A 24,488-nucleotide genomic window follows, 5' to 3' on the forward strand; every position below is an offset into this window, starting at 1 on the left:
AATCATTAGTTAATGGATTTGCTTTCTTCTCTAAAGCCCAGTCCTTTTGTAGCCATATAACTGTAATGATTTCACTTTTAACCAAAGGGTGTTTGGCATGTATGTTCTCCCCGTATTTGCGTGGGTTTCCTCCGGGTGCTCCGGTTTCCTCCCACACTCCAAAAACATACAGGTAGGTTAATTGGCGGCTATCAAAACTGAACCTAGTCTCTCTCTCCATGTCTGTCTGTGTGTGTGTGTTAGGAAATTGTAAGCTCCAATGGGGCAGGGCCTGATGTGAATGAGTTCTCTGTACAGCGCGGAATCAGGGTCGCTATATAAATAAATGGTGATGATGATCTACCAAAATAAAATATATATATTTTATAATAGTGTTATATGTTTACTTAATCACCTACAAATTGTACTTAATTTGTATGGTTTGAATTACTTTTTAATTTAATTAAATGAATCCTAGTTTTATTTGATGTAGACTTTTAAGGCAACTGTTCTGTGGCTGTACTAATATACAGAAGGACACAGTGTCTATAGGAAGCGCTGACATCACTGAACGTTGCTGTACACAATGACTCATTGATGTTACTAGTGACTTAACAGGCTGCATTCTGATAAATGTATGATTTGTGTCGTCACGTTCAGCCGCACTGTACAACCAGACGGGTTCAGGCTACAGACACATTTGCCGCTACTGTGTGTAGACGGGCCGCACACTTTAACATTCATCAATTTATTATGCGGTTAAATTCTATTTCGGAGTGTGACCCAGAAGATACGCCAGGGCTATCTATCACAAGGACAGTTCTCCTATTAATGGAAAGGTTCATCACAAAGGGCCTTTGCTTGATACAGAACTGAGCATTATGTAATAGAGATGGAAATCATATTCAGATGTGCTTTGTAATGACATAGTACATGTATAATCCATCACATCTTTCTTCGGTGGAGAGAAAATCATCTGCCTGGCTGGTAATTTACTTTTTCCTTTTTGTCTGGGAATATCGGAACAATTTGTATCACTTTAGTGCGTTTATTTTACACACAACAAGGTACGCAGCAGTTAATGTTACCTGTTTTAGTCTTTCTATGTTTGCCCTGGCATTTAGTATTTTGTCCTCTTTGGGAAAATATGGCAATCCGTTGGGTCTTTGATCATACTTACACAGATAGCAGCAGTGCCAGACAACATTATAGGGAGTGAGTGATTGATAGCTACAATCCCCACAGGCAATAAAGGAGAATTTACTACTCTTTGTGAAGCATGCAGGTTACTCTAGTGACTTGACATTTTGACTCTTCTCATTACATAACATCCACCTGAAAAGTAAATGTAAAGATTTATATATCTATTGAAGCCTCCGTGAAATGATGCGTAGTCTCCTTGGCCTTTTGTCTTCCCGCGTATCCAGTGTATGTCTACCGCTCCATTTTGTTATGTCAAGAACAATGAATACAGGGTTTCTTTTAACATTACTGGTATTTGTAGGAGTTTAAGCACCTTTTTATATATTACAGGTCAGAAACATTTTCTCTAAGAGGGTTATGAAATTGTGACTTATTACCTGTAAGGAGTATGGAAACATAAACAGACACAAAATGTGGACTGTGCTACAGTTTAGTAAAGAGTAATTTGATGTGAATTGCTTATTCCTCATGCTAGTATTTTCACACCAAGTGGGTAAAGTTATTATTTGGCATTTTGACATCTAGGGCTAGATTTACTAAGCTGCGGGTTTCAAAAAGTGGAGATGTTGCCTATAGCAACCAATCAGATTCTAGCTGTCATTTTGTAGAATGTAGTAAATAAATGACAACTAGAATCTGATTGGTTGCTATAGGCAACATCTCCACTTTATCAAACCCGCAGCTTAGTAAATATACCTCTTAGTCTATATCACAGGCTGTGTATCACTGTGCTGACTAAAATGCCTGCAATACATGAAGTGTATATAATTGACTAAATATGTCCATTGTGCTCTTTAACCTCTCTGCAGCAGATTGCCATGTTGAAATGTGAGTAACAACCTTGCAGACTTAATCTGTGGATTCATACGCAGAGGCGGGGTCAGTGATGTCACAGTAGCTTCACTGACTGCAGTTTCAGCTTTTTTTCCTGCAGTAGATCTCATTAGGAAACTGTCCTAAACATGTTTTGTTCTGTTTCTTTTTCTTTGCCTGAGTGAAATAGCAGGTTAACCATTAACAAAATTTTACTTTTTGAGGTTTAATGGTTCTTCTTTAGTGGAAACACAAGGCTGTAATTCTCTGATTGGTATTACATGGTTCTAACCCTATCCACTACAGACTAGGTTACTCATACATACACAAACACAAGACCGAACCACCTTTAATAAAAAATAATGAGGGTATAGGGACTGAAACAGACTTGGAAATCATTTGTAATTTCTAAAATTGTAGATGTTGTTTACAATGCCCAAGCACTTAACGGTTTCGAACCCTACCGACATCCCACGGCATGTTAACCAAACGCTACATCTCTGTTGGACGGTGGTGTTTGGTTCGAGTCATTATACTCTATATGAATTTCTGACACGTTTAGATAAATGTAGTAAATTTGAAGGGAATATTTTGAGTAATTTTAAATAAAGGTAAATTAATTGTAGGCATTATTATTATAGATGAGGATCAAGGCTACTACATCTCATTGATGTATTGTTGTTCATTTAAACTTCGATGTTAAGGGCCAAAATGTACACACATGCCGGCTGCCGATCACCTAAGGGTCAACTCTCCTTGGAAATCCCTGCAAATTATTCATCAGTGTATCTGTAACACGTGTGTGTGTGTGTTTATATATACAGTCATGGCCAAAAGTTTTGCGAATGACACAAATATTATTTTACACAAAGTTTGCTGCTTCAGTGTTTTTAGACCTTTTTGTCAGATGTTGCTATGGTATACTGAAGTAAAATTAGAAGTATTTCCTAAGTATCAAAGGCTTTTATTGACAATTACATTAAGTTTATGCAAAGAGTCAATATTTGCAGTGTTGACCCTTCTTTTTAAAGACCTCTGCAGTTCACCCTGGCAAACTGTCAATCAACTTCTGGACCACATAGTGACTAATGGCCGCACATTCTCCTAATCAATGCTTGGAGTGTATCAGAATTTGTGGGTTTTTAATTGTCCACCCACCTCTTGAGGATTGAGCACAAGTTCTCAATGGGATTAAGGTCTGAGGAGTTTCCTGGCCATGGACCCAAAGTTTTGATCCACTTCGTTATGACTTTTACCTTATGACAAGGTGCTCCATCATGCTGGAAAAGGCATTGTCCATCACCAAACTGTTCTTAGATGGTTGGGAGAAGTTGCTCTTCGAGGATGTTCCTAGGCAAAATTGTGAGTGAGCCCACTCCCTTTGCTGAGAAGCAAACCCCAAACATGAATGGCCCCCAGATGCTTTACTATTGGCATGACACAGGACTGATGGTAGCGCTCGCCTTTCCTTCTCCAGACAAGCATTTTCCAGATGCCACAAACAATCTGAAAGGGGATTCATCAGAGAAAATGACTTTACCCCAGTCCTCAGCAGTCCAATCCATGTACCTTCATCATAATCAACAGCAGCTATTTATATAGCGCCTTTTGCAGAATATCGGTCTGTCCCTGATGGTTTTCCTGGAGAGATGGCTGCTTTGCTGGCCTTCTTGACACCAAGTCTTCACCTCACTGTGCGTGCAGATGCACTCCCACCTGCCTGCTGCCATTCCTGAGCAAGATCTGCACTGATGGTGTCCTGATTCCACAGCTGATTGAACTTTAGGAGACTTGCTAGACATTCTTGGGCGCCCTAAAGCCTTCTTCACAACTATTAAACCTATCTCCTTGAAGTTCTCGATGATCCCATAAATGGTTGATTTAGGTGCATTCTTACTAGCTGCAATATCCTTGCCTGTGAAGCCCTTTTTATGCAAAACAATGATGACTGCATGCGTTTCCTTGTAGGTAACCATGGTTAACAGAGGATGAACAATGATTTCAATCTCCACCCTCCTTTTAAAGCTTCCAGTCTCTTATTCTAACTCAGTCAGCATGACAGAGTGATCTCCAGCCTTGTCTTCATCATCGCTCTTACCTGTGTTAACGAGAGAATCACTGGCCTGACTTCAGGTGGTCCTTTTGTGGCAGAGCTGAAATGCAGTGGAAATGTTGTTTTTGGGAGAAAGTTCATTGTCATGGCAAAGAGGGACTTGGAAATTAATTGCAATTCATCTGATCACTCTTCATGACATTCTGGAAAATCTGAAGCAGCAGACTTTGTGAAAAATAATATTTGTGTCATTCTCAATCTTTTGGCCATGACTGTATTTGTGTGTATGTATATATGTATATGTGTGTATGTATGTGTGTATGTATATATATATATATATATATATATATATATATATATATATATATATATATATATATATATATATATATTTATATTGTGCATTTTGGCGTATTGATTGTTTTTGTCTCCCCTAAAATAGAATAGGCTCTATAAAAAGAAAAACAAGAAAAACAATAATCCATGAACATCTTTATTGCAAATAATAATTAGATCTATAATAATTAGATAATAATTAATTTTGCTGTCTACACAGATGTGGGAGGAAGCCATTACCCTGGGCAAGGAACTGGCAGAGCAATATGAAAATGAAATGTTTGACTATGAACAGCTGAGTGAATTACTGGTAAGTCATCGCACCACTAATTGGTAAAATAAATGCTGACAAGTGTGAGTTTAAACACTATGGTTTTGTCTTGTTACAAAGTGTCATTTGAAAATATGTCCGTCTATGTCTCAGGATTTCTTTTCAACTTGATTTTAGAACACATTACATTTAAATGATATAAATGGTTCACAATAGAGCACGGTCTACAAAATAACATTTATATAACACTTTCGTTATTTCTGGGAGAGCGTCCCCAGTAGTATTTTAGACACTGCAAACCTGTTAGAACGATTCAGGAAAAATTCTAGTGATTTACAAATAAACTATTTCCAATGCACCTTTGCCATTACAAAGATTTGTATGTGTATTGCATAATTAACTAGATCTGATGGTATTGTGTTTATGCGAATATAACAGATTTACATCAACATTGTAACTCATTTTATGTTTGACCATTTTGTTAGGTTCTGTCTGCCATATATGCCAATCCAGGACCCAAAATAGTGAGCGCCAAGCTCACTGTAGAAGTTTGGTGGGTGGGGGATTATGTGGTTAACTGTTGTAATGTTGTATTTCATTTCAAGCAAAAAAAAATGCAGGATATCCCATATGCCCCATTTAAAGATATGGGTTTTGCTATTAAGAAATAAGAAACCAACAATCAGTTTTTGATAATTTACCTTATCTCTGTGGCGTTTGTATGTTCTCCCCGTGTTTGCGTAGTTTTCCTCCGGGTGCTCCAGTTTCCTCCCACACTCCAAAAACATACTGGTAGGTTAATTGACTGCTGACAAAATTAATACTAGTCTGTGTGTGTGGTAAGGAATTTAGACTGTAAGTTCCAATGGGGCAGGGACTGATGTAAGTGACAAATTTTCTCTGTACAGCGCTGTGGAATTGGTGGCGCTATATATATATATATATATATATATATATATATATATATATATATATATATATATGGTGGTGATGATGATGTGGTATACAGGTGTGAAATCTACAGTGTAAATCTAAGCTAAGATAGGAGACAACAAATAACAGTGAAAGTGGCATTCCTGTGTGTCCGAGCAGCAGCAAACATCATACTGAAACGGAATAAGATTTTAATGTGGATCCGGCTGGTGTTCAGCGCAGCTCCCTGAAATCTGTTGTCATCTGAAGCAGCGAATAATCCAGACTGTTCTCCTGATAACACTGATGACACCTTCCAGACCACTGCTTGTACACCATGTACTGTATCACCTATATTATGTCTTCTTTACCTTTCTTTGTTCTGTAATACTTATATTTCTCTTTCAGAAAAAACAAGCACAATTTTTTGAAAACATCGTGAAAGTCATCCGGCCAAAACCTGATTACTTCGCTGTTGGGTATTTTGGACAAGGATTTCCCACATTCCTTAGGGTAAATTTTAGAGTCACTTATGTGGAATGGACGTATACTATAGCCTGCTTGGGTAGACCATGTATTAAGTTGCTTAGAAACTGGAAAAAAATATACAGAGAACAGACGAACATGGCAAGACTTTTTTTTTTTTCTCTTAATAGGTGGTTTTTATTTAATTATTTACGGGCTGTGTGTGACTGCTTTGTGGAAATGTCAAACGTGGCTGCAAATGCCATTAATCAACAATTAACCTATGCTGATTCGATTTCATAGCAACTGATACATACCTATATATTTTACTTGGGATGTATTGCAGAAATTCATTTCTCCTGCAGGGGTGACAGTATATGCAATGAGAGGGGAAGGAGACAGATTCATCGGACATAGTATCAGTTTAGGAAGAATCCTACATTGTAGAGAGAAATAAATGGTACTTTAAACTGTTCTTTGCTGTTCTAACAAATATCTGCACAATAATTACTCGGCGGGTATATTTACTAAACTGCGGGTTTGAAAAAGTGGAGATGTTGCCTATAGCAACCAATCAGATTTTAGTTATCACTTATTTAGTACATTCTATAAAATGACAGTTAAAATCTGATTGGTTGCTATAGGCAACATCTCCACTTTTTTTAAACCCACAGTTTAGTAAAAATATCCCTTGGAGTTCTAATGACCCTGGATGTGCCAGATGTCAGGTCTTCTATAGGCGTTTGGATGTATCGCTGTTATATAACTTATAATACTGGCCACTCTGTCATTCAAACAACCTGTCGTGAGAACCAGACCTGAGAACTTTATCATGTGCCGGAATAATATGTTGTGTGATGTTCTGTGATGAATATACAGAACCACAAACCGCATAGGGTCTTATTCACAGTTCAGGGCACAGGACATTATGTTGCATTGTACAGAACCTTCATCCTGACCATTCCCCCCATTTATTTTGCCATTTTCATATTCCTTTAACATTTCAACAAAGTAGATTTAAGTGTATTGGACTACACTGTAGCATAGTTATATATCTATAAATGGGGAATATCTACCAGCATCCCATGAAATTTAGCTAAATTGTAACAATTAGAAATATGACCATAGGTTGTGCAATGTGTGCATTATGCAGTTTTGCCTATTCGGAAGGTGTGCTGCTCTGTCATTCACCCAATTATCTGCTGCAGGACTGTGAAACGAAGCTCCATTGTGCTAATAATCCACTTGTAGAACGGCGCAGGTGTCTCCATGGCTTCTAGTATAAAGGCTGCCGAGACACGATCTGCACAGCATTGAAATTCAAAGTCAGTTCAGTCCAACAAGCAATTTCCCAGCTTTAGCCGCTTTATGTGTGTAGTAAGAGAGTGAATAATGCAGACTGTGAATAGCGTTTTAAGCATCTTTATTAATCCAGGGCTGATTCTTCTTCACAAGCCAGTGGGTTTGAGTCTGTGCAGAAACGCATTTACCGCATTTCACAAATCATTGGGCAGGGGGGTCATTCTGTTACTGTGCTGTACAGTAATGTTTGATCGCCTGTTTAATGCATTGCTGACAAAGAATTTTATTTTAAAACCAGCTCCCTTTGCCCCCTTTATTTCAATTTGTCTTTAGCACCCTTGTCAATAATTTACTTTTCATGCACTTATGTTTGATGAATTTACCTTATATAACTTACTCCACATCGACGCTCGGTTTTTTTTTTACAGTGTGTGCAAAAGCTGCAGTAAGTTACAAATGTGCAGAAGTAGGTCAGCAAAAGTCGGAATCCATTGCCTGCTGGCAGTCTTATTAAACACTGTAATTCCCTGTTACGTTCCTGCCAGGATTGCCACTAATATTGAGCTGGAGACATTTAAATAAAGGTTACATGGGCAGTGTCTGCTTGTATTAGCAGTACTAGGAGTCCCAGATAAAGTCACTCCTGCTTTCTGGTTGTTACATGAGATACACACACTCGGGTCATAGTCTTGTTTTATTTGCAAACAACAGAACGGGTTCCACTAATCACTCAGAGGGCTTTCCCCGATGGTGTGGGCTGGAGACTGGAAGCATCAGTGTGTCTAAGGTTACATAGCAAGATACGACTGTTGTCAGCCCAACTGCACTAGGAGTCCCTTGAGCTGGAAATTATGTCCAAAGGAATTTAAAAACAAATTGCAATATCACTTATGACCACTAGAATCAGGATCCATGCTTTCAAAATGTACTATATTCTGCTAATGTAGAAATCATATGTACCTTATTTGTGTATATACTATACACATGCTTTACATATATGACAAATGTGATGTTGCATTTTAAAAAAGTAAAATTTAAATGGTACCCATGAAAATAATGTACCTGTCCCTGTGTGCATTCTCTTTTTATGTATGGCGTTGCCATTCTGAAATTTTGTGCTCGCCCCTGTATACTTCTCAAATATTCTGCAGTGAGCAAGATATTTGTGAGATGCTTTAAAAATTATATCCACCAAGCCAAATATGATCGCACCTTAACTGTCCCTGTTATATCCCTGTAAGAGAGGGGGTCAGCTGACAACTGCACCATTGTTGTCAAGGGGCGGCCATAATCCATAACAGTATGGATTCTGTTCAACTTTCCACTATGAAACAGGTGTGCAGGAGTTTCAGCCCCTTCCAAAACCTGGATCTCAAACAGACCAGAATATTTATCTTACTTATACAAAACTACACGAGTGGAAAACTGAAATCTGCAACCCAGCAAAACGGATGCTGATTATTGCTCTGATGTGTGTAAGAAAGTTACGACTGTGCCTGACATAAAGAGGGATTGTGGCAGGACGGTAATCTAAGTTTTTGTGGGCGTTTTGATATATACAGTTTAAATATGTTTTTCCTCTGTGTTCTCCAGAACAAAGTGTTCATTTACAGAGGAAAAGAATATGAAAGGCGTGAAGACTTTGAGGCTCGGCTGCTAACCCAGTTTCCCAATGCGGAAAAGATGAAGACGACGTCTCCACCAGGCGATGATTTAAAGAATTCTTCTGGACAGTGTATCCTTGAAATTCAAGGCTTTTCTGCTTACAATGTGATGGCAAGGAGAAAAAGTGTGGGTGTCTGCCGTCCTGAATGATAGAGAGGAAAGGAAAACATACTCTTCCCTGTTCCTTCTGTGGCGCTGTCACTCAGAGAAGTGCTAAGAAAGAAGTTGACGGGGAAATAGAGAAAGTTTTGTGGGTTGTTTTAATGTGTAGCTATTCTTTGTTGAAATTGTTGCTTTCCCCTGAATTATAACATATGTCTTTCATAATTAACTTTGGGTAGGAAATGTGTTCGCTGTATTCATGAAACCTTGGTGCAACCTGATACATTTCAGGTGCTCTCTAACCTTCAGAAAGGCCGCACATTGCCCCTAGGCTCAGTAATAATTTAAAATGTAATCATCAGACATTTAAAACAAGTGATACAAGCTATAAATCTGCCAATAAAGCCGGGAGGAGCTGCAGGTGAAGGCTCGGACGGCTGCATGCGGCCCAGGAGCAAACGCGGGATTTGTAGAGGGGGGTTTCCACACCACGCCGCCAGTGGGCGTGACCAGCATGCATGGGGGCGTGGCTATAATTTTAGACAGTGCTTGGCTTCTCTCCAACTCTTCCTATCCCCATAATATGCACGGGTAATGCACTACTGTTAGGTGCACGCAGCTCTCCCTTTTCAAGCAGAGCTGTGTGAAGTGGGAGCAGGGTTCAGCCACCTCAATTATACAGTGCCCCAAACTTGGAGGGGGGTTTCCAGGCGCTAGGACCCCCTCCACCACTGTCTTATACAATGTACTAAAACCATGTGAGTAGTGTAGTTCCTCCCAGGAGGACGGGGAGAAAAATGAGGCCCAAATAGTACTAGGGGCCGGAGATGAGGCTTCCAGGCCATAGCACTGCTATCTCCGAAACTAACCCCCAGCACTGATAAGCTTCGCTGGATTTCATTGGCCATAGCTTCACTATGGAATGCATGGAAAGCCTTGTTAAGGAGGATCGCGGTGGTACAAGTACTGCTACAATCCTTCTGTTATCGCCATCTCAGCATAGCAGAAGATAATGAATGAAAGAATAGTTTATTATTTGAATAAAGTATTTTTTCATTCGCCATTATTATGTATTTTTGCCTATTTTATTAGTAGAGCTGAAAGACCAAGGAAGGAAAAAAAGAAACAAAAGACAAACAATTTATTTTATGTCGCTCTCAGGCAGAACACAGGCCCTGGGGCGGGCGGGGGGAGGTAGAGCGCCCTCATTTGGGCACTGCTAAAACATAAGAATATTATATATTGCCCCACCAAAGGTAATAAGTGTTTTCCCTCTCAAAAGTAAACATAGCTTTTAAATGAGACTATTATATAAACAAAAATATACAGTTTCATGTTTATAGGTTTATATTTCTGTTTAAGAAGTTGTTTTTTTCCTTTAACGTTAACAATCAGATATTCAGTGTTATACGGTGAAACCATTGCTTGAGTTGCCACCAAAATTTAAGAATAAATCGGTCTCTGAGCAGATCTTAAGGTAGGAAACACAGCTAATGTACACGACTGGTATTACTGCTTGCCCTGTGTGATATTGTACTTCTTACATGAACAGTGCCTGAGATGACCACACAGAACGTGTCTGTATGAGTGAGATGTCTGTGCTCTGCAAGGGAATCTGGTCTTTGCTTATCTAGTAAGATTACGTTACTCTGCTATGTGACCATACATCCAGTAATCCCCAGTAGATGTGAAATAGAGCAGCAGATGCATGAGAGGTATTACATAACCGTAATACAGCGCTGGCTCACCCATGATGCCCTGTGTGTGATGTCAGCATATGTATGGGGGTGAGATCAGAAGAACCCTGCAGGGCAGGATAGGACACACTCTCAACATATGCCAAACTTCCATTTCCTATTCACCTAGGACATAAAGTAAAAGAAAGGCTTAACTGAAAACAAACAGGGGAAGTGAATGACAAGCAGGCTGACAATTGCTGTATCTGTGTATGTGCTTTGTTGTATTACACTGCAGTAAGGAGGGGGTCACCTTAAGATCACTTTAATTTATTGGCTTGCACGTGCCCTCCTGCAGCTTTATATCGTTTTATGCATGCGGCTTCCTCCTGTGTTTTAAGCCATGTATTTATTTTATCAGACAGAATTGCATTTTGTCGTTCCCTCGCTGTGCTCACTACATTGGATACAATTACAGATGAGTGACACATAAAAACCGTTTCATGTTTGTCTGCGGAATTCCGCACGTGTCTCAAGCTGAGTTCAGCCTCAAGTGTTCTGTGCTGAATTCCCCCAATCATTCTCCGTCCAGGATTCAGACCACATCTAAGAGAATTAATTACTATTTGAATTATTAACATTTATTGACACTGTAGTAATTCCAGAACAATTTGTAGACTATACATTCAACGAAACGTGGAGCTTACAAATACAATGCAGAATGGTTGTACCCTGGAATTGGGGAGGAAGGAAAAGTGGAACTCGATGGTTGTATCGCTGTGAAGCAGCTGATTCCTCCACAAACTGTGATTCCCTGAGATTCTGCACAATGGAGCTCTTCTTTAGATATATATTTGTACTCAGAGTCCCGATTTATGTGTTATCTCAGGACAGTGACAAGCAACAACTCTGTCTGATGAGTATAGGTGGCTAAACGGCACAGAAGGAAGCCAGGGAAAAAGAAAAGAATTGTATGTATTTTGGTAACATTTTCAGCACAAGACAATAAGTTAAAGTCACCTGAAAGTGTATGAAATACTCTGAAGCCATAAACCCACCCCCTGCTCCTCACCTGGGTACACTCCTAAAAACTATCTGCCCCCATCCCCCCTCCCCCCTGCAAACAAACACCAACATATCATGCAGTGCTTTATAGAGAATAATCCTTTACATCAGTCCCTACCCCAGTGGAGCTTACAGTCTAAATTCTGTCCTGCACATGCACACAGGCTCCGGTTTGTCAGCAGACAGGTAACCTACCAGTATGTTTTTGGACTGAAAGAAGAAACTTAAGCACCCGGAGAAAACCTGCACAAACACAGGGAGAGCATTCAAACGCCACACAGACTGGTCCGTGCACTAGTCAGAATCAAACTCATGGCTCCAGCGCTGTGTGACAGCAATGCTAACCACTATGTCACCTCATACCATCTCTCTATAATGTCACAGTACTGTAGAAACAGGGTAAAAGGTATTGATGGGTTTCATATTAAACAATTACCTGCCCCCTCCCTTAAAATAGTGGTTCTGTCATGTACACAAAGTGGAGGCAGACATTTTTTGGTCTCAATTATTATTAATAAAAAGATATCCTTTTAATTCACTAGGAATCAGTGCCTTATGGATGTAAGTTATACAATACCATACAGCCCAACTGTCCCTGTTTAAGCGGCACAATCCTGATTTTAGGGCACATTTTCCCCATTGCGATACTGACTTTCCTGACTGCCAGGAGTTGTGCCCGCTCACCACCGCTTGACCATGCCCCCTTTATGGCAGAGTGGACTCTCTTAAGGAATGCAATTAAAATGTTGGTGCACAATACCTGAGTCACTGGTTCCTATTCACGGGTCTTGTTCATTTACATCACTTGAAACAGTGTGAAGCTTTTGCATTTCAACTGAATACAAAATTCCATATTTAAAAATGTTATTTTGATAATAGTTTTACCCACAACATATTGTACTTGGTTTGCCATACTGACTATGCCCCTTAGTGTTTGTAGAATATATAGATTTGGGAGTCCGTGAAGGAGGGGAGGATTGTGAGCAGCCTAACGATGCACGTGGCTGCTCGAGGCTAAGTAATAGCCTTAGATAGTCCCTCAGATGTGTATGAACTGGGAATCCTTCCAACAGCATGTTTTCCTCACAAATCATCACCAAGGGCTGAGTATCAGACAGCATTAAAACGAATACATTATTGTTGCACATTATTTACATTAAGCTGTGATTTCGGAGGAATATCTGTTATCATGACACATTCCAATTTGTCAAGCTTATTACAGCAAAGAATTTAAATATTCTAATGCATCATCATATGATACCTGTTTAATTACGAATAGGTGTTCTTACATATACTATATAAATGTGATGTGCATTTTTTCCATGTTTATTGTATTAGGTGTGGTTGTGAATGAATTACATTTTTTAATGACCACTTTGGACCATATCTGTTGTTTATGCTTCCTAAAATGGGCAAGTCCCAGCTAAAACTACCTCACCTGGGCTGTGTCCAGGCTCTCAATCTAACACGGGGGAGAACCAGGAGGCAGCTAGTGGGATTTTTTTTTGTAAGCTGTGGCTCATGGGGCAAATGTATTGCTCTCTACTGTAGTGTAGTGTTCAGTTATCTAGCACCATTTGTGTGTTTTGTGACCTTGTCAAGTAAACTTTTTATTGTTTTCTACAGTTTCTATAGAGTGAATGAAGTTGTTCGGTTCCAGTACTCTAGACCAATCAGAAAAGGAGAAAAGGACCCCGATAATGAATTTTCTGTGAGTATCAAGATTTCGCTAAAATTACCCCCACAACGTTCACGATCAAAATTTGTTATCTCGTCACATGCAAGCACGTTGCTTGAGGTAAAACTGCGGTAGTACCACTAGCATATCACGCTTTACAGATCACACTTCAACGTTTAGTTTTCCTGAAATGTTTCTGCTTTGATTGTGATTTAAACCTAATTTACACAAATCTACTGAAGTTTAAAGAGCAGACGCTGTCTGCATACAGTGGAGGATGCCTTTTTGTAGGCTAAATCAAATGAGAATGTAGCCTATTGGTTCTGTTAGGATAGATGCCTCATGGATATAGGGAATTCACTATGATATTGGCATTTATATTAATAGAATAAAGTGCCTCAGTGATGGCAGTTATTACAAGTGAATTGGTGTCTGGCGTCCTCGTTGCTTTTAGTTCACTGACAAAATGGCCGCCTCACCTGTGTGCAAAAGGTGCTCTGTAAATACAATGATTCTCAAACATATCTGTATGCTGATGCACTATTTGTGTACTTATATGCCGTTTTGTTGCTGTTTTAGAATATGTGGATCGAGAGAACCACCTTCTCAATAGCTTACAAGCTTCCAGGGATCCTCAGATGGTTTGAAGTAAAATCTGTGAATATGGTAAGTAACGGCCTTGGCTTAGACTCCCTGCAGAAACTACTCATAACTGCAGCTGAATAATCAAAATCTGGAGGGTTTTGTCGTGTAAAGAGTGCAACAAAAGTAATAACTGTTCAGTGGTCCATCTACAGTGTTGGCTAACTTGTGACACTCCAGGTGTTGTGAAACTACAAGTCTCAGCATACCTTTCCAGCAATAAGCTGCTATATATTAGCAAAGCATGCTGGGACTTGTAGTTTCACAACACCTGGAGTGTTACAGGTTAGCCAACACTGATCTACACTATGGTATATGGGAGTGGTGCTCAGTGTATATTAGGTTACGTCCTCATGTATGTAGAAATCACCAGTTTGGAGAATACAACACAGATTTTCATCATCTTTTTCACCATATCAGTCCTTTTGAAAGGGTACCTGTCACCTACACATAGTGAAGGGAGACATTATGGCGGCTCATTCAATAATTAGGACAAGCCAGACTATAAATTCACTAAAAACTTGACATATCACAATGATATCATCATGAGGAATGATCCACTTCCTAAATGCCTCAAAAGTCTTTTAATTCAGGAAGTGCCTCAGTGCTGTGATTAGGCTGCCTCAAACACGGAAAAATGTTTAACCAAATAGGTCACCAAAATCACCACGCTGTAAAAACATTTAAGTACATGTTTAAATGGTGTTACTCGGGCACACGTACATGCACACAGAGCCGTAACTTAGAATTCTAGCGCCCTGGGCGAGAAAGACAAATGCCGCCCCCCTAGCCCTCAATTTTAACCAAATTAACCTAAAATATTACTAAATTGCGCCCCTGTTCAGCGTTGCGCCCTGGGCGGTCGCCCCTGTCGCACAGCCCTAGTTACGGCCCTGCATGCACATAACACTTTTTAACTCTTATAATACTTTGGACATTATAATGATCATTTATTTTATCGTTTAATCACATTGGGGATAATATATGCATATTAGGTGGGGTAATTGTGTATGTGAGAACGATGCTCTGAGTGGACTTGCTATGTGCACTGTAGGGCAGTTGCCAAGTTGGGTCTATGCCAGTTTGCGTAGCGTATATTGCGTGAAATTGCTCTGCGCATGCCCAGAAAGTGGCCGTACTATGTCCCTACGCAGACTGGCGTCATTCTGGGACTGGAGAGGCGGAATGGGGGGAGGGAAAGGTTCTCTGTAAGTGTGCCAAGTCCTGGCTGGATCTACTAGGAATGTGAGCAGAGAGGCTTCTGGTCATATTGCTTGGCGAAGAGCTAAGAATCTAATAAGGGAGTTGGACATACACCGAAAGGCAGGCATAACGGCTAATAATATAAATCTGCTACTATAAATGTGAATGGTGGGATATCCATTTATGCGTGTACTCATTATGTTCTTTTGGTATCCGTAGGTTGAAATAAGCCCATTGGAAAATGCAATTGAGACCATGCAACTAACAAATGAAAAAATTAATAACATGGTGCAGCAACATATGACTGACCCCAACATGCCTATAAACCCTCTCTCCCTCCTTCTGAATGGTATCGTGGACCCTGCTGTAATGGGGGGATTTGCAAATTATGAGAAGGTAAGATGACGTTCCCACAGGGGTGTATCACACTGAATTGTAAGGCAGCAAATTGTGGAGAGTGATTTTACTTTATGTTCTCTCTGCAGTAAAGGAATCTTGTGTGTATAATGTAAATCGCTTACTAAGTTTCTTCTACTTTTTTCAAGAATATGTTCTTACTTTCTCTTTCATGTCTTGCCAGTTAACCACACCATTAGCATGCCGACACTCCATAAAACACACAATTCCATGGTGATGAAACCAAAAATGCAATAATTTGACCCATGCGTTACAATAACCAATGTTAATTTTTCTTATTACAACACCTATATATTGGTATACTGTTCTGTTTTGTTGTCCTTTTTGTATACTTACAGCTTGTGATGTAAAAACGTCCTCTATGCAGTTGTTCTGTGAGTGTCTAGTTCTATTTAAAATGCAGGTTGTGTCAAATATTGCTGTAAATACATTTTCTATAACAAATTTATAATACTTGTTGAAGTTTCCATGAGGCTAGACTAGAGTCTGACAGCACTCCAAATGCTCAACTTAGTGTGCACTCCACCTCAGATCTGCCCAAAGTCATAATAGACCATCAGTAGGACTCTCAATTAAGGTAGTTAAATGCCTCTGCACTTGTGTGATTAAAGAGCGCTATTTACTGATGAGTGACACTGTTGCTTTCAGGCTTCCCCACATGTAACTGAACCTCCACCCCCCTTGCCACAAATATACCCCTTAGGGTCTCTACAATGTCCACTCACCTAAATCACCCCCATATTCCCCAAAACATGCCTCATACCTCCCACTTGCCACTCAAATTCCCCATGTCCCTCACACTCCAAACAAAATGTTCCACAGACCCCCCACTCACTCCTCACTGGGAGAACCAATGACCACACATCATTGGTGGTAATCTAATGACTCGGCTGTAGAGGATGGTGGATACCATATGGTGTAGGCTGCACGTCCATCCTCCTCTGATCTCCGATGTGACCTCCTTGTATCGTGCGGACGAGGTCACACAATGTGGAAGTTGACTGCTCCAGGCAAAGATTAAGCTCGAGTTCAGTCTTACTATCTACTTATTCAATAAGTGCTGGGGCCATGGGTGAAGCAGAACATAACTGTTGGCACATAAAGGACTGATGGGGCATAAACCAGGAAAGAACCAGGGACGCAGATAAACAATTGGCAGTGGTCTGTCGCCTATCACTGGTCTATGTCATGGATTTTGTGATAGAAAAGAAGCACAAAAGAACAAAGAATAAAAATGTGGAAGCTGATTTTGTTTTGTTTTCTCTTTGCTTCGTCGTTTGACTGGATATATAAAATAGTACTAATATTTGTGTATCTGTGGGAGCAACATAACTGCTATATAAAATGTTACTGAAGCCTATGGCAAGTACTATTGGAAAGACAAAGAATAAATAACATTTTGTAGTAAAGGAAGTGACCTATACATATTCAAAATTGCTAGAATGAAGACGTAAACATAAAAATGGATACAAACTCTTTTAAAGACCTACACAGTAAATCTGTCTTGTAAGTAGTAAATATAAAACTGATTGTTTTAATTTGTTGGAGGTATACTTACTTTTTACAGTTCTCTTTAAAAACCGTATTGAACATTTTCTATAATAATTATATCCATTTGACAAAAATGTCAAAAAATAAAAATCCAAGTGGCGTAAAGTTTTGTTACGATTCCACTTCCTGTGTTCACTACATGCAAATTATTGAAGAAATCAGCTGCTGTAATGGATCTCCTGTATATTCCCTAGGCATTCTTTAATGAGAAATACATGCACGAGCACCCAGAGGACCTGGAGAATATTGAGAAGCTGAAGGACCTGATTGCATGGCAGGTAAAACTCCCCATAATTACCTTGTGCAGGGGCGAGCGCTGAAGCGACAGCTCGTTCTCTCCACTGACAGCTTGTGTGTATAAAAGTGATCAGTGTGGCAGATACCTTTTCCGTGGCATTTATCTGCCCTACAGAAGGGAAGCCGCAGTTCATACTCCAATTTGACATTGTCATTTGATAATTTCATGGGTGATATAAATAGTTAACCGTCTGTTTTTCACATCAAGGAAAGGACAAAGCGTTACAATGTCATTGCCTTGGTGGTCCAAGTGAAGATGCTTTTTGTGTCCAGCAGAGAATACGCAAAACTGCATAAAACAGTTCAATTACAAAGCTTGCATGAGAACTAAAACACTATATAAATGTATTACAGTATAAGAAAGCCCCAAAGAAGCAATGTTTTTAATGTGATTTATTCTAGCTACTAAAAATAGTTCTCTGTTATATATTTTGCAAATATGCTAACTTTCAGGTCAACCCCAAAATTCTGGTGATGTTTCCTATACATAGACTTCTACAATGTTGATAAATACTTTATCATTCTGTGCTTTTCAGGCATATGTTTAGATTATCAGTCAGAATGGTTTTGTTTTATTGTCTCGGATATGACAACGCTCTTGTGTGCACGTTGTATTGGATACTAATGTATTCACAGAGCAGTTTGGACCTGTATTTCAGAGGAAACAAGGTGGGAAATGTACCTAGTAATATAAAGGCATTGCTGAGAAGCACAAACGGAAGTTACAAGGATAAATTAATGTGTTTAGCCACTATAAATGCTGCAGGAAGACATGTACAAGAGAGTATAAAGGCTGCAGGAAGACATGCACAAGACAGTATAAGGGCTGCAGGAAGACATGTACAAGAGAGTATAAAGGCTGCAGGAAGACATGCACAAGACAGTATAAAGGCTGCAGGAAGACGTGTACAAGACAGTATAAAGGCTGCAGGAAGACGTGTACAAGACAGTATAAAGGCTGCAGGAAGACGTGTACAAGACAGTATAAAGGCTGCAGGAAGATATGTGGGCGGGTTTTTCTCATGACTTCTGTAAATAACTGGTGTCGATAGGTACTGTTGAAATAATGTTTTTATTATTGATGAGGAAAAGGGAAAAGTAAGTTTAGATTATTTGCAGTAAAAATATAGGTGATGTAAAAGGTTGTTATATAATTTTTACATCAGTATCAGTCCTTGGCCACATGTCATTCCATTACTTTGCAGCCACAGGAAAGTGTTGCAATGTTTTACTGCCAATTAAATGTTCATTTGTTCCTTTATAAATATTCTTCATTTTGATAATGTCCCGCCCTCAATATTATGTGCAAGCACTCTATAGATAGTCAGGTCGTACCAGAGGTGGGGGGGAGGGGGAGACTAGGGGAGAAATTTCCCCGGGCGGGGCCTCGAAATTTTCCTATTTTACTGTTTTTGTGTCTACCGTGACAAACTAGTTTTCCTGAAGCAAATTTGGAAAGTTGGAAAGCACAAGCCAAAGGAGCTTCTTACACAAATCCTAGACTTAGGACTTTCTGGGGTGTTTTCCAAAATCTCAATTGCTCTGCTCAGTTTGCCAGCATATGTTGTATCTGATGAAGGAGCATTCATCGTGCTGAAGAACGTAAAAACCTATCATCACTCAACTGTGGGGCAAGAGCGATTGAATGGGCTGGTTGTGCTCAATATATGCTGTGACCTGGCAAGAAAGTTTGATTTTTCAAAATTGATTTACTGCATTTGCAGAAGAAAAAGTTGGAAAAGCATTTTTAATTTGAAATCTATAATAATCCAGTACATTAGTATATGTTTAAAGTATTTTATTTTGAAATGTTAATAAAGATAAGCATTAAAATAATTTTTAAATGCATTTTTTAATGTTTTCTTTTATCTTTTTTTTTTTTTCTTTTTTTGTAAGCAAGGGGGCATTGTGGGGCCTTTTTAATTTGGCTATCCCCAGGCCTCTATGAACCTCTGAAAGGGCCTGTAGGTAGTACCCTATAATACTGTAGCAGGGACAGTACCTATTACTTACCTGATTTTGAGATCACTGAAAAGGGGTGTGAGGGGGGGGGGGGGGGTGTTGCGGAAGGGGGCAGGGCTTGGCAATTTGCGCCATTTTGGACCCGCTCCCCAGTGATGTATGTCTGTCTGGGATCTTTTTAGTGGTAAAGAGACCCAAAGCAGACATTACGTCTCTGGGGGCGGGGCCAAAATGATGCAAATCCCAACGGCCCGTCCCCTTTCCACCCATCCACCCCTCCATGCCGGCAGATGCAGGAGAATTGCCAGCTATTCCGGGAGACCTACCTGGAATTCGGGAGTCTCCCGGACATTCCGGGAGAGCTTGGCATGTATGCAGTACCTGGGAGATGTTGGTTTTCTATGCGAGTGAGTGAGTCCTGTGCTTTCCTGTGATATTTTATACATAGGTGAGGATGGGGCACAGTTTATTATACAATAACAGAAATTACTCTATAAAACAGTTGCCATAATTTTACAATAATATCCAGGGACCTATCACTCCGCTCTCGGCTGCTTGTTGGAGCTTGGAGACTACGCTTCCAAAGATGTCATAACTGCTGTATTTATTTTATTGCATTTTAAATCTTCTCTCCAATAAATAGTAACTTGGCCTACATAATAATTATAGACGGAAGAATGACATATATTATTATCGTGTATTTGTATAGCGCCAATAATATTACGCTGCTCTGAGCAGAGAATATGTAATCACTCACATCACATAATATGCGTTTGGCAGGTACTGAATAATAGGGACAGTTCCAAAGACACCTTTAAATAGGGACAGTTAAAAACTGTACCTTTTAGATATTTGTGGCAGTTGTAAAAGGCAATGGCTCTTTGTAATAACTGATAGGATACATGTATTCATGTTATACTGATAGGATTTGACAGGGCTGCCAAGAGGAATTCAGGGCCCGGGTACAACAAACTCATGGGGCCCCCCCATAGTTGAGTAAGCCCTAAAAATTTTTTGCGCCGCCTAACGGCGGCGCAAAAAACACGACGCGGGTTTGGTCATACATTCAGGGGCGTGTCAATGCGCCATTGGGGCGTGGCTAGCCTAACGACGGTGCAAAAATTTTCGGGAATGTGGTCATACATTTGGGGCCGTGGCAATGCACCGTTGGGCGCATAGCTAGCACATCAAAATCACTAGGTCCTGAATTCACCACAGCGTCACATATGTCCAAGCACTCCTGACTTTTAAGACATCCAGCACCACAGTGTAGTATACAAAGAATGCAGTGTGTACACAAACAGTTCAGTCTTGGCCTGCGCCCACTGGGCTCACCAAACATTGGCATTGTCCCTACTAGAATCACAACATTTCACACACTATGCTGCTCTGTCCTACCTGTTCTTCTCACTTTCTCCACCCGAGGCTGCTGGTTTCTTTAGTTGTGGCTTGCCTGGATCTTGGAATGTAGAAGGACCTATTTGGGAAAAAAATGGCTACATTTAGAAAATTTCAGTCAGACGCAGCGTTAAATCAATAGCACCCACGATTAATAATTAGGCCTTCCTCCAGCCCCAACATTAAAATAATAGAATTCACATGTAATAAATAAACCTATTTCCCGTCATGCAAACAGCCCCAGCAATACCTATTTCCCGCAACCATCACTGCCATTAAATAATTCATAGTCACATTTAATAAATAGACCTCATCCTCCCCAAACTCACCTCCACATTCAATAGGCCCCAAATCACCCCATCTTAAATTAATAATCCCCACTATTAAATTGCCTCACCATCACCCTACAAACAAAATAGCGCCCATTAATTAGCCACCACCTACCGCACACACACTACATTGCAACAAGCCCCATCACAACTACACTGCGCCCTCCATGCTGCTTTCCCCCCTTTTTATTCACTCTGTGCCTCTTTGCCCCTTTTTTTTATAACTCTGTGCCTCTCTGCCGCTGTTTTCCTCCTCTGTGCCTCTCTGCCCCTGTTTTCCTCCTCTGTGCCTCTCTTTTCCTCCTCTGTGCCTCTCTTTTCCTCCTCTGTGCCTCTCTTTTCCTCCTCTGTGCCCCCTTTTCCTCCTCTGTGCCTCTCTTTTCCTCCTCTGTGCCCCTCTTTTCCTCCTCTGTGCCCCTCTTTTCCTCCTCTGTGCCCCTCTTTTCCTCCTCTGTGCCTCTCTTTTCCTCCTCTGTGCCCCTCTTTTCCTCCTCTGTGCCTCTCAGTTTCTTTCCTTACCTTTTGTCAGCTTCTTTCTTTTCTTCTCTTCTCTTCTGTCTTCTCTTCTTTCTTCTTCTTTGGTCTTGTCAGGCTGCGGCGCTCCTCACTGACTGACTGCCGGGTTTTTTTTTATTTCTTATAGCTCCCCCCACCAACGCCCCCCCCCCCCCCCTCCCCCTACCCCGCGGGAATTTTTTTTTTAAAAAAATAAAAATACGCAAAATACAAAAAAATAAAATAAAATAAAAAAATGACAAAAAATAGCAGCAAGGGCCCGGCCCGGGCCCCCTGGCATGGCCGGGCCCGGGTAAAATGTACCCGCTCCCCCCCCCTCTCGGCGGCCCTGGGATTTGATGCCCCATCACAGTGTATGTAGCTTAGGGGGGGAAAGGTTAAATCGACTAATGGAATAAAGGTTTGCGTTATGTGTGTCAGGTTATTAAACTCTTACATATTTGTCAATGTTGCTAATCGATGACTGATCGGGTATTTTCAGCTTAGTAAGTCTTTGTCTTTGACGAGTGAACGTCACAACCTGCTCTGTGTTCAGTATGTGTTGAATATCATATTACCAAAGCCATTATTCAACCCCCCAAACCAATCATTAATTTATCGCTTCTGAGCTACATGTTTTTCTAACATGAATTTTCTATGTGAATCGTCAATTTGTTTTTCCTTGTAAATCATTTTATTTTTATGTTTTATTCTGTTCAGGTTCCATTTCTGGCCGAGGGAATACGCATTCATGGAGAAAAAGTGACAGAGGCCTTGAGGCCTTTCCACGAGAGAATGGAGGCCTGTTTTAAGCAGCTGAAAGAGAAAATTGAGAAACAATATGGCGTTAGAACTCTGGTGGGTATATGGCTTATAATGGATGTGGTCCCATAATGGTATTACTGAGGCGGGAATTGGATGTCATCTCTCCGATATTAGCACATTTCTAAAATGTGTGCCCCCAGGAAGTCACAGGGCGTACCGCCAAACTGACTGAATGTGGAGGGATATTCCAGATTCGTGGAGCTCGAAAGAGGTGGGGCTTACATGAAAGTGGGTGGGTTTTGCACCATAGTGGGTGTTTCTGAGTGGATCGGGTGGAGTTTGGTGCATTTAGGGCGTGGCTTATTTGTCCCTATTTATCATGTCTGAATGTTGAGAGGTATGAAAGGGCATTGCCTATTATATTGGTGCTGTAAAAGGTTGTCTGTACTGGTGGGATAAAGATGCAGTGTCAGGGTTGCCAGACTGATCCAATCATGTGGGGTGCATAGGAAACATTATTATTAGGACCGGTCAATCAGGAGTGGTGCATGGGAAACATTATTATTATTAGGACCGGACAATCAGGAGGGGTGCATGGAAAACATTATTATTAGGACCAGCCCTGCTTATACCTTGTGGTGTTTGAAGATTACTTACATGTATTACAGTTAGAGAGTAAATCAAAAGACTGCTGGAGATAAAACTCTGCTTTGTAAATAAAATATATCATACATTCTGATAGGTGTCACTTTCTTTTTAAGTTTGACATTTGTTTTTAAAAAAATAAAAAATGTATTTGTACATGATAGTAATGTAATTACCCAATAGCTACATCGCAGGCTGCCATCATTCTAATCTAAAGTAGACCACCTGCCATCTATACAGATGCTCGAACATTTAGAGCTGGTTCGATGGGTACCAGCGCGTTCTTTGTGCAATTACCAATTGACCCAAATTCACGTTCCAAGATTGCTTTCAAATTTGTGTTTTCAAATACATTTTTTAAAACATGGCAATTATTTAAAAATATTATTTACAAGTATTTTCTATTCATATACTTTAATTTGTATGGTGAACACAAGGTACAAGATTTTTTTTTCTTGGGCGGGGATGAGGTGGTTGCAAAAGCAAATTGACTGCCTTTAACTGGCTAACAATTGAGCAATGTGCAATATTAATAGTTTGTTATAGAAACATTCTATCTAGATTATTTGGTGATACAGATCTAGCAAGCTTCAAATTGTCTTACTTCTGGGCAGATGTGCTGCTATTGTCTGGCGCATGCAGGAAGCTTTGTCCACGTGTAATGTTAACGTTAAACGCAAAGCCGTTGACAAGACCACAGCCAACCACAGCAGTTGGATGATCGTGGCCATAGAAAATCTCTTATTGCCGCCATTTATCAATAATTCATTGCTGTCTTCTGGGCAGTATCAACCGAGTGTCACACAGCTGCCTCTGTTTAACCCCCTAAAGGCAGCCCTGCTCTGACCCACCCGGGGTGGTTTTCACTACAGCAGTTTGACCCCACACTCGTGATCTTCCTTTTATAGTAGAAACCAGCCAAGGATGTCGAGCATTGGGGCTGGTTGACTATTTGGAAATGCCCATTTTGCGATTATTTTCTTAGCAATGTGTAGCGTCTGCGGTCTGAGCACAGGTAACACTTTATTGCTCGCAGTTCTCTGCTACTCAGCAACGTGTGTTTTTTCTGTAAGTGAATGACAGTTACCTGTGTTCATTCATTTAAAACGGGAAGCAAACTTATAAATTTGCTTTGCACAGAACAGTACGCATGTGCTGCTTTTAATTAATCCGACAAGCGTAGTACGCTTCTCTCCAAGCAAAGAAAAACATAATGCGGGAAATGCAATTTTTTGGGGGGGGGGTTTTAAGCGGCAGTTGCGCT

At 40.3% G+C, this 24,488-nt stretch overlaps 1 protein-coding gene across 2 annotated transcripts in view; it reads left to right on the forward strand.

The window, feature by feature from the left end:
• DOCK1 (dedicator of cytokinesis 1) overlaps nucleotides 1-24,488 on the forward strand; it is a 256,182-nt gene that overhangs the window by 218,978 nt on the left and 12,716 nt on the right. For both annotated transcript variants that reach the window (XM_075215996.1, XM_075215997.1), the window contains 9 exons: nucleotides 4,605-4,694; nucleotides 5,976-6,080; nucleotides 8,928-9,069; nucleotides 10,497-10,578; nucleotides 13,469-13,553; nucleotides 14,100-14,186; nucleotides 15,585-15,761; nucleotides 17,528-17,611; nucleotides 22,535-22,672. In XM_075215996.1, the coding sequence (XP_075072097.1) occupies nucleotides 4,605-4,694; nucleotides 5,976-6,080; nucleotides 8,928-9,069; nucleotides 10,497-10,578; nucleotides 13,469-13,553; nucleotides 14,100-14,186; nucleotides 15,585-15,761; nucleotides 17,528-17,611; nucleotides 22,535-22,672 (990 nt within the window). The remainder of the gene's footprint in view (nucleotides 1-4,604; nucleotides 4,695-5,975; nucleotides 6,081-8,927; nucleotides 9,070-10,496; nucleotides 10,579-13,468; nucleotides 13,554-14,099; nucleotides 14,187-15,584; nucleotides 15,762-17,527; nucleotides 17,612-22,534; nucleotides 22,673-24,488) is intronic.

This window comes from Mixophyes fleayi, chromosome 6 (assembly GCF_038048845.1).
Source record: "Mixophyes fleayi isolate aMixFle1 chromosome 6, aMixFle1.hap1, whole genome shotgun sequence".
NCBI classification, from domain to species: domain Eukaryota; kingdom Metazoa; phylum Chordata; class Amphibia; order Anura; family Limnodynastidae; genus Mixophyes; species Mixophyes fleayi.